This window comes from Syngnathus leptorhynchus, chromosome 4 (genome assembly GCF_054491065.1).
Source record: "Syngnathus leptorhynchus isolate UIUO chromosome 4, UIUO_Slep, whole genome shotgun sequence".
Classification (NCBI taxonomy): Eukaryota; Metazoa; Chordata; class Actinopteri; order Syngnathiformes; family Syngnathidae; genus Syngnathus; species Syngnathus leptorhynchus.
Genome location: NC_141198.1, coordinates 765695 through 779249, shown reverse-complemented (window position 1 = coordinate 779249; position 13555 = coordinate 765695). Strand labels below are relative to the sequence as shown.

The 13555-nt window shown below is 42.6% G+C and overlaps 1 protein-coding gene across 1 annotated transcript in view; it reads left to right on the top strand.

Moving 5' to 3' along the window:
* The first annotated feature begins 7403 nt into the window (after window positions 1-7403).
* dph7 (diphthamide biosynthesis 7) overlaps window positions 7404-13555 on the top strand; it is a 32691-nt gene continuing 26539 nt past the window's right edge. Inside the window, exons 1-3 of the mRNA XM_085908963.1 lie at window positions 7404-7863; window positions 8114-8285; window positions 11159-11289. Of these exons, the coding sequence (XP_085765089.1) occupies window positions 8154-8285; window positions 11159-11289 (263 nt within the window). The 5' untranslated portion in view covers window positions 7404-7863; window positions 8114-8153. The remainder of the gene's footprint in view (window positions 7864-8113; window positions 8286-11158; window positions 11290-13555) is intronic.

Sequence of the window (13555 nt, the reverse complement as noted above, 5' to 3'; positions counted from 1 at the left end):
GGATAAGCGGAAGAAGATAGGTGGATGGATGGATAACATCCTGCTCTCGATGCTTTACCTTTGGATTGTCCATATTATGTGTACTACGTGTCCTCTCTGCATCCATTGCAGCCTGGTCATCCTGGATGAAGGGTCCTCCCATCTGTGGTCTCTTCTCAGGGTTTCCCCTAGTAGGAGTTTTGAGTTTTTCCTTGCCCTCCTGGGAGTTTAAGATCAGGAGATGTTTGAGAATAATTGTCAATTTTTGCATGGGTCGTCCTGAATGTTGTCAGCTACCTAAATGTTTTACAGAGGCCTAGATCTACTGGAGTCAAATTCCTTGTTTGGCATGCTCAAACTTGGCAAAAAAATGATTGATTGATTGATTGATTGATTGATTGATTGATTGATTGATTGATTGATTGATCTGTGTATGATCAATAAACAATAATGTGAGTACAGTAGAGCAATGTTTCCCGACCACTGTGCCACGGCACACTGGTGTATTGTAAACAGGATCGCAAAACCACTGGTGCATGTGTGGCAAATCTGAGAATCTTGAGATTTCATGTTGTCTGTTGCATCGCCACATATTCAGTTCATGTGTTGCTGTGTGCTTTTTCTAACAGTGACACTATGACGGCTGTGGTGCGTTTGTGGTTCGATGGAAATCAGAGCATGCAGTTCAACCGGAGAACCTGGATTGTTCATTTTTTACCAACATAAAATACACAGTCAAGTCGAGACACCTCACCTGTGATAGCCACTCAGCTGCTGTCAGAACAGCAGAGCGTCTTTTCGAGTGACTTTTTTCTTGTTGTCGCAATATTTATAGAGCTAGTCTCAACAGTAATCAAAGTCATGTTGATTCTTTTGGATTTTAATCACAATCACTTTCAATAGTTTATTCCTTATAATGTCTACACAAAACCATTTTTATAAAAACTGTCACTTTTATTTAAAAAAAGAAATAGAATTTAAAAAATATTTAGTATTTATTTGTCTTCAATTATTCGACTCCATACATATATAGGAATAGGACTTTACATCTTTCGTTGTAATATAACAGATTTTAATATACCGTATTTTTCGGACTAAAAGTCGCTCCGGAATACAGGTTGCCATAAAATGCACAATAACGTGAAAAAAAACATATATGTCGCTCCGGAGTATCAGTCGCATTTTGGGGGAAATTTATTCGACAAAATCCAACACCAAGAACAGACATGAATGAGCAACAACAGGCTAAACTGTTAGGGTTTACAAACTATCTTGATCGTATGATTATGTTGGGATGTAGACTAGAATGATGAACTTTGTTTGAACCTTTTACCTTTCCGTGACTCTGAAAAGTTTAACCATTCAGTTGTTGAAACTTTCCAAATGGTGTGGAAACATCCCTGTTTTGCTCCACTAGGATTTATTTCCACGACCTCGTAAAACAATAAACTGGGACCCTCTGCACTGGTTAACCATTTGCTGAGGTGACCACCACACATGTCAAATGTCACCCCCACCTTGGCCACTCTCACCCCCACCCTTCTTCTCTCAATAAATACTCTCTTGCATGAATCCAACGCCAGACTTTGTTCGAACATTGCTGTACCTACAGTAACGAACAAACTCTCCACTTGCAAGTGTTCAAAGGGCATACTGTCTCCCGTGTGGTTTGCAAAGTAAGTTAGAGTCAGAACATCCCTAACATAAACGATAGGTATGCTAACGAGACATAAAAACAAACAAAGAGCTGAGAACGGGCCTGATGTAACTTTCAGAGTTATTCTAATAACTATTACATAAATAATACATTTATAAAACCATCTGTCATTCCAATTCATTAAATCCATCGAACGTCCTTTATGTCAACGTCGGCCGGGTGCGCGCTGCCGTTGGCGCTTGCATTTCGAAATATTCCACAGGCCCATATAACGATATATAAATTATATATCAAATAACTATTATATAAGCAATAATATTATCCAACCATCTGTGTCACTCCAAATCATTAAATCCATCGATCAAATTCCTCGTCCTTCGTCAACGCCGCACGTGCGCCCTGACATCAGCCCCGTCGTTATTCCACAGATATAACTATATTGTAGCGTTAACAAAGTACAAGCAAAGACGTGGCTTTGGTAAATGGCTCTTTATTTAACAAAACAAGAGTTCAACAAGCCAACAACTGCTGAACTGTAATGATAAAAACATATACAAGTTGCTATCAAAATGAAATAGATCAAATAACTATAACATAAATAATTCACCGCCACACGGCCCCAAACACCGGCGTCAACTTCCAGGCATGTGGCGGCGTGGACCTCCATCCCCGGAGGTGGCTCTTCCAGCCATGGAGGTGGAAGAGAGCTCCATAGAATAGGACCGGGTCTGCGTAAAAGTCATGTCCGAGCCCCATCCACCGTCCCCGGACAGCCACCCGGCCGAGCGCCGGCCCCCGACTTCCATCCACAGAGGTGAAAGAGAGCTCCGTAGAGTAGGACCAGGCATGCGTAAAAGCCATGTCCGAGCCCCATCCACCGTCTCCTGACAGCCACCTGGCCGAGCGCCGGCCCCCGACTTCCATCCACGGAGGTGAAAGAGAACTCTGTAGAGTAGGACCGGGCGTGCGTAAAAGCCATAATAGTTTTTCAAATCTTCTGTGTCACTCCAAATCATTAAATCATTCAAAGTCTTCGTCCTCCGTGTCACAAACAAAGCCGTAAATGATAACGGTAGTACGTGAGGCCCTTCGTCATCTTCGTCATCCCGTGATCGAATCTTTGTCCTATATGTAAACAACCGCCGCACCGCTGACGTCACTTGAAATTAAAATTATAGCAATCCCTTGCTACATCGCGGTTCGTTTATTTTGGTTCCCCCTTACAGCAAATTACAGTCTGAAAAATACGGTAGAAGCTGGTGTAACACTTAACAGATTTTTGTTGGTGGAGTGCCTCGAGATTTTTTCCAATGAAAAGGTGTTCCATGAATGAAAAATGGTTGGGAAACACTGCAGTTGGGTACATGGTTAAACAGTAGAATAAAGTACAACCGAACTCACTGCGACATTTTTGTCATGGCTTATGCGCCCTATAATGTGTGGATTAAATACAAAATAGACCACGCAATTGAGTCTACACCTTCTAACCCGATCCGCCTTATGATGCCGAAAATACGGTAATAATTTATTTGGGCTTTGCACCCTTCACACTTTTATGTATCAAATTACATACGTTTGCTGGTTCTTTGAGCAAAAAAAGTTCAGAAATAATACATTCACTATAAATTAAAATCAAATATAATGTAATTTTAAATGTTTTGCACTTCATTTGTACATGTTTTGTTTCCGACCTCAGTCTGGCACCTACAGCAGATCGTTTTTGTGTTTGCACATTCTGGACCACAGTCATGTTTTTGTTTCAATTCATTAAAGAAAAAGACAATTCAAGCAATTTTCTCTTGAATTGAAGATTTTAAGCCGATAGCAGTACCTGGATACTAGTGTATGGGTAAAAATTACTATATGCCAGAGGGTAACAGCTCGCAGCAACCTTTTTTTTGGATTGGGGAAAGAAAAGAACTATAAACCTTTCATTTTTTGAACGTTCAAATCAGTTAATAAGTTAACCCTATCTATAACTATACTATAACTGTCAACTTTGAACTGAACTAGTTCATTTTAAAAGTTGTGAACTGAACTTTGAACTACAGTGGAGCCTCAATTTTCGAATGTCCCGGTGCTCGAACAAATTGGTATTCAAACAAAAAATTCGACAGATTTTTGCTTCGGATTTCGGACGAAATTTGGTTGTCGAACCTCGCTAGATGAGCCGAGAGGACCCGCATGCCAACTGACTCCGTTCGTTATTACATTCTCGTTACTCTGAGGATTGCATCAACTCTAATCATGCATCCAAAGGAAGCAAGTGGGAGCAGTAAAGCTATCCTAAAACACAAAGACGCTCCTAAAGCAATGCAATAGTGAGCGCCCGGCGGGCTGCGGTTTCGCGATCGGACCAAATTAAGCTCCCTGCGCACTGAGGTTCCCTTAAATTTTGGAAAGTCCATGAGGACTTCAAAAATATTTTTTGAATTTTAGCGACCGCTCTGTCACAATAATGCGACCAGCGCGGTGCAGTTGCGCAGTCGGCGGCGCGCTACGGTTGCGCGCTACGGTTGCGCGTTCCTCGGTGCGCTGCAATTGCGCGATTGGACAAAATTAAGCTCCCTGCGGACTGAGGTCCACTTACATTTTGGAAAGTACATCAAGACTTTAAAAATATTTTCTAAATTTCAGCGACAGCTGTCACAATAATGCGACCAGCGCGGTGCAATTGCGCGGTCAGTGACACGCTACGGTTGCGCGTTCGTCGGTGCGCTGCAGTTGCGCGATCGGACAAAATTAAGCTCCCTGCGCACTGAGGTACACTTACATTTTGGAAAGTACATCAGGACTTTAAAAATATTTTCTAAATTTCAGTGACGGCTGTCACAATAATGCGACCAGCGCGGTGCAGTTGCGCGGTGGGTGACACGCTACGGTTGCGCGTTCGGCGGTGCGCTGCAGTTGCGCGATCGGACAAAAATGCGCAAATGAAAAAATGCTTAAAAAAAGGCGTTTTTATTTTTTTTTTTGCTTGGAACGGATTTTGTTTTCCCATCATTTATAATGGGAAAACATGATTCGGAATTCGAACGATTCACTTCTCGAACAGCCTTCTGGAACGGATTGTGGTCGAAAACTGAGGCTCCACTGTAGTTCATGTAGAAAATGAACTTTTCCAACAATGTTGGGGTCTGATAGGCAGGCATGGCTCCTTGAGGGTTGATGTTGGTGAAAGCAATGATGGTAAACTCTCAAGATGAAGTAAAAAAAATAATTGCTATTGCCCGTGGAAGTTCACACCTGATCAGTTGGTGACAGCTTGCTGATTGATGTAAACTACACTAAGAGCCAAACTAAATGTAAAGAGCTATGTGTAACACTTATTTTTAAAAACTATTTTAACATATATTTCAATATACAGGGGATTCTTGGTTTACGACGTCGATCGGTGCCTACGTGACGAAGTAAATCAAATTTTGGTGCAAGCCGTAACAGTAATAATATGAAACAATAAAGTCATAAAAAAGATAAAACAATTCCTTACTTTTATTCCTGTGATTGGTGATAACACGAGAGAGAGAGAGCAAGAGAGCGAGATCGAGAGAGAGCGAGCGAGAGTAAGAGATATGACGCAACAGTCCACATTGGCGTATACTATGTGAGTGGGTAACACAGTCTTCCTCAGTCCACAGCCTCTCTCGCGGTGCATTTTTCGGCCGTGCGCACCAGCTTTAAATAAATGAGACGTGTGTCATAAACACGAAACAACATAACTCGAGACCGTCGTAAACCAAGAACCTGCATACATTTAAATCCATCCATTTTCTGTACCGCATGTTCTACCGGGGGTCGCGGGCGTGCTGGAGCCTATCCCAGCCGTCATCGGGCAGTAGGCGGGGGACACCCTGAATTGGTTGCCAGCCAATCGCACGGCACACAGAGACGAATAACCATTCGCACTCACACCTAGGGACAATTTGGAGAATTGGCCTACCAAACATTTTTTGGGATGTGGGAAACCAGAGTGCTCGGAGAAAGCCCATGCGGGCCCGGGCAGAACATGCAAACTCCACACAGGGAGGGCTGGAGGTGGAATCGAACCCGCACGCTCCTAACTGTGAGGCGGTCGTGCTAACCAGTGCGCCACCGAGGCGCCTAATACATATACATACTTTAACATACTATGCAGTATATTATCACAAAGTCAAACCGAATAAAATATCTGATACGTGTCAACGTTGTTGTGCATTTTTTCATAAACAAATCATTTGTAAGACATTTATGTCTGAGGATTAATATTGTGTGGTACTGCTTAGTACTGTATGTCTGTTTCACAGCTCTGAGGCTCAGGGTTTTGAATATCGGCTACAGCCTTCCTGCGTGGAATTTGCATGTTACTCCATGTACTCTAGCTTCTTAACACATTTCAGTAATATTCATGTGGAGTAGGTTCATTGAAGAGTAAATTGTATGTAGGTGTGAATGTAAAAGGTTGAACAAAGATGGCGCTCTTGATGGCAAGCAGTCTGCCTCGCTCCTTTGCTGTAAAGTCTTTTTCCCTGCTACTGCTGCTTTCTGCCTTCCGATATGTTTCTGCTCTGCTGACATATGATCGCCAAACCCTCCTCGACCTTAGGGCTTGGTTTGAATTCCCACTGCTACCTAATCGCCCATTTTTCGATCAGCGAACACCGGTGCTGGCGGACACCTGCGCCGACTGTCTCTCCCCGGAGGGATCGCGACCAAAAGTCCCGTTCCAACGGACCCTGCGGCTCCGAACACCGACGCCGGCTGTCATGCCCTCTCCCCCAGAGAAAGCGCTCTGGCAAGGGAGACATGCTGGTGTGACTGTCCGCCTCAAAGCTCACCTGAGAGTCTCCTCCTCGGCTGAGCTGCGCCACGGATTTTCTCCTCCTGTCCGGTTTGTATGCAGCCGTTGGATCCAGCCCGTCTTTCCGCACGGATCATTAGGTTTGCCACCAGCTCAGTGGCCTAGTGGTAGAGTGTCCCCCCTGAGACTGGAAGGTTATGGGTGCAAACCCCCGCTGGGTCATACCAAAGACGATAAAAAGGGGACCCCTTACCTCCCTGCTCAGCACTCAGCATTAAGGGTTGCAATTGGAGGGTTAGATCACCAAAAATGATTCCTGGGCACAGCTCCGCTGCTACCCACTGCTCCCCTCTCCCCCAGGGGATGGATCAAAATCACACGGAGATGGGTTAAATGCATAGGACTAATTTTTCCACACCCAGTTGTGGAATGATTGTGTGTGTGACAATCATTGGGAGTTTAACTTAACTTTTAACTTTCATAGTAAGCATCCAACTCAGTTTTCTCCACCTGGCCCAGCTTTTCCCCTGTAAACTGAAGTAGCATGCAGTTGATCTACTGCAACACGTTTTTCCTTAACCTCTGTATCTTCAAATACGAAACTTAATACCTGTCATTCTTCTGTCACACTGACACCAATGCCATCAACATTTATGTCTTTCTCTTAGTGTCGTACAATCAGGCTAAAACAATGCTAACTTTAAAAGCAATGGAAGCACGAACCGAAGCATGCACATTGTGGATAAGTTGTTTTATCTGTCATGTCAATTTATGGTGGCGTTTTAGCCATGTTACCACACACTGCACGCGCGCACACGCACGCGCGCACACACACGCGCACGCGCACGAAGCATTTCACGGCTAATTATAGGTTCGAAATATATGGTAGAATGCCAAAGCATCAGTCCGCAAAACCAATGCGTCATTTCATATCTACACAGCCCGTGTAAAAAGCAACCCAGCACCCGTGGCAAGCTTTTTCACATTAAAATCTATCGTGTTGATTTCTGACCAGGGCTAGCGAAGAGGGAGTGTTCCACACCGGACACAGACAGGCGATGTCAGTCAGACGTCACGACAACAGCCATTTTTCTAAATTATTATTATTTTTCAAATTACTCACATTCGTAATCATGTTCTTCATAGACAGATATACGAGACCCAAAACATTGTTTTAGTTGCAACTTTTTTGCGGTGTAAAACTAGCTTTTATGGTGTTTTGAAAAGTGTACTTGTCACGGGTTATATTATGCTTTATCACTAACAATAATAAATATTTTGGTTTAATTTTGGGGAACCATTTAAATGCCCACGGGCGTGGTAATTTTTTAGTTTTGTTTGTTTTTAGGTTTTTTTTCCTTTTTTTTTGCGATGGGGTTGAGCATACACCGGAAAGCAAGGTGGCGCTGCTCAACCAGAATGCCAGCATCTTCTGTGTTAGTAAAGCAACGTGAGTTTGTTTATACATCTATCTACATTTCTTTTGTTGTTCGATTGTTGCCCACTTGTGTTTGTCCTGTTGTCGCGTTTTAATTGCTGTTGGATAGAGTAATATATTACTGCAATCAAGCTAACGATCTTTTAAGCTAGCCACCGATTTACCATATAAGTGAGCCGAATATTTTTGTTTTGTTTATCTGCCTTTGGTTTTATTGTCGATACGATAAGTATGATCAAGTTAACATCAAACTGCTTTCCAGCTGTTGGATCAGCGCGTAACGTTATGCAGAGCAGTTGGGCATGGCTTGGAAGTCACAAACCCGCAGTTTGCAAGTGTTTGACACAGAGCTGAGTGCTGACACAGTGGAGTGGTGCCCTGTCTCGCACTGCAACAGATTCCTGGCCTGCGGGACTTATCAGCTGCAAAAAGGGGTAAGTGTCGTTTCTCTTTAGTGTTAATGGTTTGATACTAGTCAGTCAAATTTCCAGCTATTCTTTGGGAGCACAAACGATTCTTTTTTATTTTTTTATTTTTTTGACTGGACGAAGTCGTCTGAGGTTGCCCCTTGACACCACCAGTCCTATGGGTTCTTCTCACAATTCAAATGTAACAAAAGTCGACTTGAGTCAATTTGAGGTTGATCGCTGACCACAGCAAATCACCAACATGTCTCCTCAAAGTCAAAAGTCAAAGTCCGCTTTATTGTCAATTTCTTCACATGCCAGGCACACAAAGAGATCAAAATTACGTTTCCCACCGTCCCACGGTGACTAGACAGTACACAACACGCACATCAAACAGCACAAAGAGTAAAAACGAACAGACAAGAGCAACAAATAAGTAATAAGCAAATAACCCAAATAATAAACAATAAATAAATAAATAGACAAATAAGAGCAGCAAAATGGAGCAAGCGCGCTAATAGCAGAAAGCCAGATCATAGCGCAAAAGAACAGGACGTCATGTAGCAGAGGGTGGAGGGGGGAGGGAATTCAGGATCCGGACAGCTTGGAGCACGAAGCTGTCCCTGAGTCTGGTGGTGCGGGAGCGCAGGCATCTGTATCTCTTCCTAGAGGGCAGAAGTACAAACAAAGAGTGAGCGGGGTGACTCTCATCACACACAATCGCAGCCGCTTTGCAGGTGAGACGGGAGGCGTAAACTTCCTTCAGGGAAGTTTGCATCTCTGCATCTAGCTCTGCCCTTTATCCAATTCTTATGGGTCTTCCATCACCACAACCATACAAATATCTCCTCTTTGGGCTCCCTCTTTGCCTCCTACCAGGTGGCACCATTTCCAGCAAGCATCTACAAATCACACGACAAATCTCACAATACTCAACTCAAGATGTCACCAAAAAAGTATGAATAATAAAATAATAATGTTCTTGTTTTCTGAAATCACTGAGCACTGCAGTCAGTGGGTCGGGAACAGAAGAAAAGACACACACCCAGGTCTGATCAGCCTGGTGGAAATTAGTGCCTTGCTTGAGAATGACTGTTGTAGTCATTGCTCATACACCCATACAGCTTGTCTGTTCTCACTGCCTTCCTTTTAATTAAGTATTGATGGAGTTGAATGAACAATTGAGACAATCTATTTAGTAATTTGTGTTAAGTTTTGGGTCAGCAGCAGACAGTATTCTTGGTTTTGCAAAGCTAAATACACTGCTCAAAAAAATTAAAGGAACAGTTTTTTATCAGGGTATGGCATGAATTCAATTACACTTTTCTGATAAGGTTTTGGTCAGGCACGTGGCAGAGGGGGTTGTTAATCACTTTCAGCTGCATTGGTGTTGATGGAATTAACAACAGGTACAGTAGAGGGGCAACAACGAGATGGTCCAAAAAACAGGACTGGTTTTGCAGGTGGAGGCCAATTCAAGCTCCTCCCTCTTGATCTTTTTGAACTGTTTTTCCACAAGTGTTGGCTTTAGCAAGAGTCATTATCACGACTGGAAGCATGAGGCGATTTCTTAACCCTCCTGAAGTTGCGCAGATTGTCCAACTCCTCCAGGATGACACATCCATGCGTGCTGTTGCAAGAAGATTTGATATGTCTCCCAGTACAATCTCCAGAGCATGGAGGAGATTCCAGGAGACAGGCAGTTACTCTAGGAGAGCTGCACAGGGCCGTGGCGTAGACGGTCCTCATCCCATCAGCAGGACCGATATCCGCTGCTTTGTGCAAGGAGGAACAGATTGAGCACTGCCCGAGCCCTACAGAATGACCTTCAGCAGGCTACTGGTGTGAATGTTTTGCTCAAACAGTCAGAAACAGACTTCACGAGGGTGGCCTCAGGGCACGACGTCCTGTAATGTGCCCTATGCTCACTACTCAGCACCGTGGAGCTCGATTGGCATTTGCCATAGAACACCAGAATTGGCAAGTCCGCCACTGGCGCCCTGTGCTTTTTACAGATGAGAGCAGGTTTACCCTGAGCACCTGTGATAGACGTGAAAGGGTCTGGACAAGCCAAGTAGAGCGCTATGCTGCCTGCAACATCATTCAGCATGACCGGTTCGGTGGTGGGTCAGTGATGGTCTGGGGAGGCATTTCCATGGAGGGACGAACAGACCTGACTGCCATTAGGTATCGGGATGAAATCCTTGCACCCATGGTCAGACCCTACGCTGGTGCAGTAGGTCCTGGGTTCCTCCTGATCCACGACATTCCCGGCCTCATGTGGCAAGAGTATGCAGACAGTATTTGGAGGATGAAGGAATTGACACAATTGAATGGCCCTCACGATCACCTGATCTAAACCCGATAGAACACCTTTGGGACATAATGTTTCGGTCCATCAGATGCCGCCAGGTTGCTCGTTAGACTTTGCAGGAGCTCACTGATGCCCTTAGACAGATCTGGGAGGACATCCCACAAGACACCATCCGTCGTCTCATTAGGAGCATGCCGCGACGTTGTCAAGCATGCATACAAGCATGTGGGGGCTACACAAGATATTGAAAAGAGTTTTTAATTGCAGAAATTGAATTTAGGCAAAATGGACGAGCCTGCCACATCATTTTTTCACTTTGATTTTTGGGGTGTCTATATACTGAGCCCTCTGTAGGCTGAAAACTTTTATTTCCATCAAAAGATGTGGCATCCTTTTGTTCCTGAGACATTAAACTGTCCATATCAGGATAGATATCCAACTTTTTTTCTCACCATTCAAATCTGATGTGTATTCAAAGTGTTCCTTTAATTTTTTTGAGCAGTGTAACTCATACTGACTACTATAAAAAATGTTTCCATTTTCCTGAACAGTGATGAACATTTGAAGTTTTACATTTCTGCTGTAGAAAGGAGAAGAAGATGCTGCCCCAAGACGGACTGGTCGTTTGTATCTTTTTGAATATCAACGAGAAGCTTTGAGTCCTCCTCTCACTGAACTACAGCGCATAGAAACACCTGCCATTTTAGATTTGAAATGGTAAGAACCTTCAAGACTTTAATAGATAAATAGCTGACAATAACAATGGTATCCTCTCTTTTAAGGGCTGAACGATTTTGAACGATTTCATTTGTGATCCTTTTTTATAAGGTCATCTGTTTTCTTCATAAACACAAGCAATAATATTTATTACGATAAACAATATCAAATGTAGTATACATAAATGAACCGCGAATTAATGTGACAGTATTTCGACTTCACATCATTTTTAACCTACCGTATTTTTTGGACTATAAGTCGCTCCGGAGTATAAGTCGCACCACCCATAAAATAGACAATAAAGTGAAAAAAACATATAAGTCGCACCGGAATACAAGTCCCACTTTTGGGGCAAATTTATATGTCAAAATCCAACACCAAGAACAGACATGAACCAGCAACAACAGGCTAAACGATACGGTATGCTAACATGACATATACACATACGAGGAGCTGAGAACGGGCCTGAGTAACATTCAGAGTTATTCAAATAAGTATTACATAAATAACACGTTTATCAAACCATCTGTGTCACTCCAATTCATTAAATCCATTGATCGCCCTTTGTCAACAATGGCGCATATGCGCTGCGCCCCTGACGTCGAACTCGTTGTAAGTTGCATTCCTAATTATTCCACAGACCCATACAACGATATATAAAGCATATTTCAAATAACTATCATATAACAACAATATTATCAAACCATCTGTGTAACTCCTAATCATTAAATCCATCGATCAAATGTCTTGTCTTATATGTCAACAATGCCACGCGAGCACGGCACAGATCTAGTATCTAACTATATTGTAGCATTAACAAAGTACCAGGAAAGACGTGGGTTTGGAAAACAGCTATTTATTTAACAAAACAAGAGTTCAACGAGCCAACAACTACTGAACTGTAACGATAAAAACATATACAAGTTGCTACACGAAATAAAATATATCAAATAACTATAACATAAATAAGTCTTTCAAACCTTGTGTCACTCCAAATCATTAAACCCTTCAAATGTGGGGCCCTTCGTCATCTTCGTCATCCCGTACAAGTTGCTACACGAAATAAAATATATCAAATAACTATAACATAAATACGTTTTTCAAACCTTGTGTCACTCCAAATCATTAAACCCTTCAAACATGGGGCCCTTCGTCATCTTCGTCATCCCGTGATCGAATCCTTTGTCCTTATATAAACAACCGCCGCGCTGCTGACGTCACTTGCAGTTCAAATGACAGTAATCCCTTGCTACATCGCTTTTCGTTTATCGCGGTTTCACTACATCGCGGATTTTTGAATTTTGAAAATATATAAGTCACTCCTGAGTATAAGTTGCCCCCCCACCCACACTATGGAAAAAAACGAGACTTATAGTCCGAAAATTACGATAATAAACAGTTTGACTCACGAAGACTGCAGATAAGCATTCATTATGACAACTTCACAAAATTATATTAAATAAGTGTGATGCAAACATAAACCAGTAAACAATAAGTCAGATCACAACAATAATGCAAACAGTGTTGTCTTATCGTGGGTTATGGGACAGTTACTGGAGCAGGAACCATTTGCAAATGCATGACTCAGGTCCCAAATCTGTAACAAATAGTATATGTAACTGCATCTGAGGCAGTATTTCAGATCAAAGTACCGTAATTTTCGGACTATAAGTCGCTCCAGAGTGATAAGTTGATAAGTCGCACCAGCCATAAAATGCGCAATAAAGTGAAAAAAAGACATAGATAAGTCGCACCGGAGTATAAGTCACACTTTTGCGGCAAATTTATTTGTCAAAATCCAACACCAAAAACAGACCTGAACCAGCAACAACAGGCTAAACGATACGGTATGCTAACGTGACATATACACAAACAAGGAGCTGAGAACGGGCCTGACGTAACATTCAGTTATTCAAGTAAGTATTACATAAATAACAGGTTTATAAAACCATCTGTGTCATTCCAATTCATTAAATCCATCGCTCTTGCTTTATGTAAACAATGCTGCGTATGCGCCGCATATGGTGACGTCGGACCCGTTGTGAGTTGCATTTCTAATTATTCCACAGACCCATATAACGATATATAAAGTATATTTCAAATAACTATCATATTACAACAGTATTATCAAACCATCTGTGTCACTCCAAATCATTAAATCCATCGATCAAATTCCTCGTTCTTTGTCAACAACGCCGCGCGTGTGCTGCAGAGATCTAGTATATAACTATATTGTAGCGTTAACAAAGTACCAGGAAAGACGTGT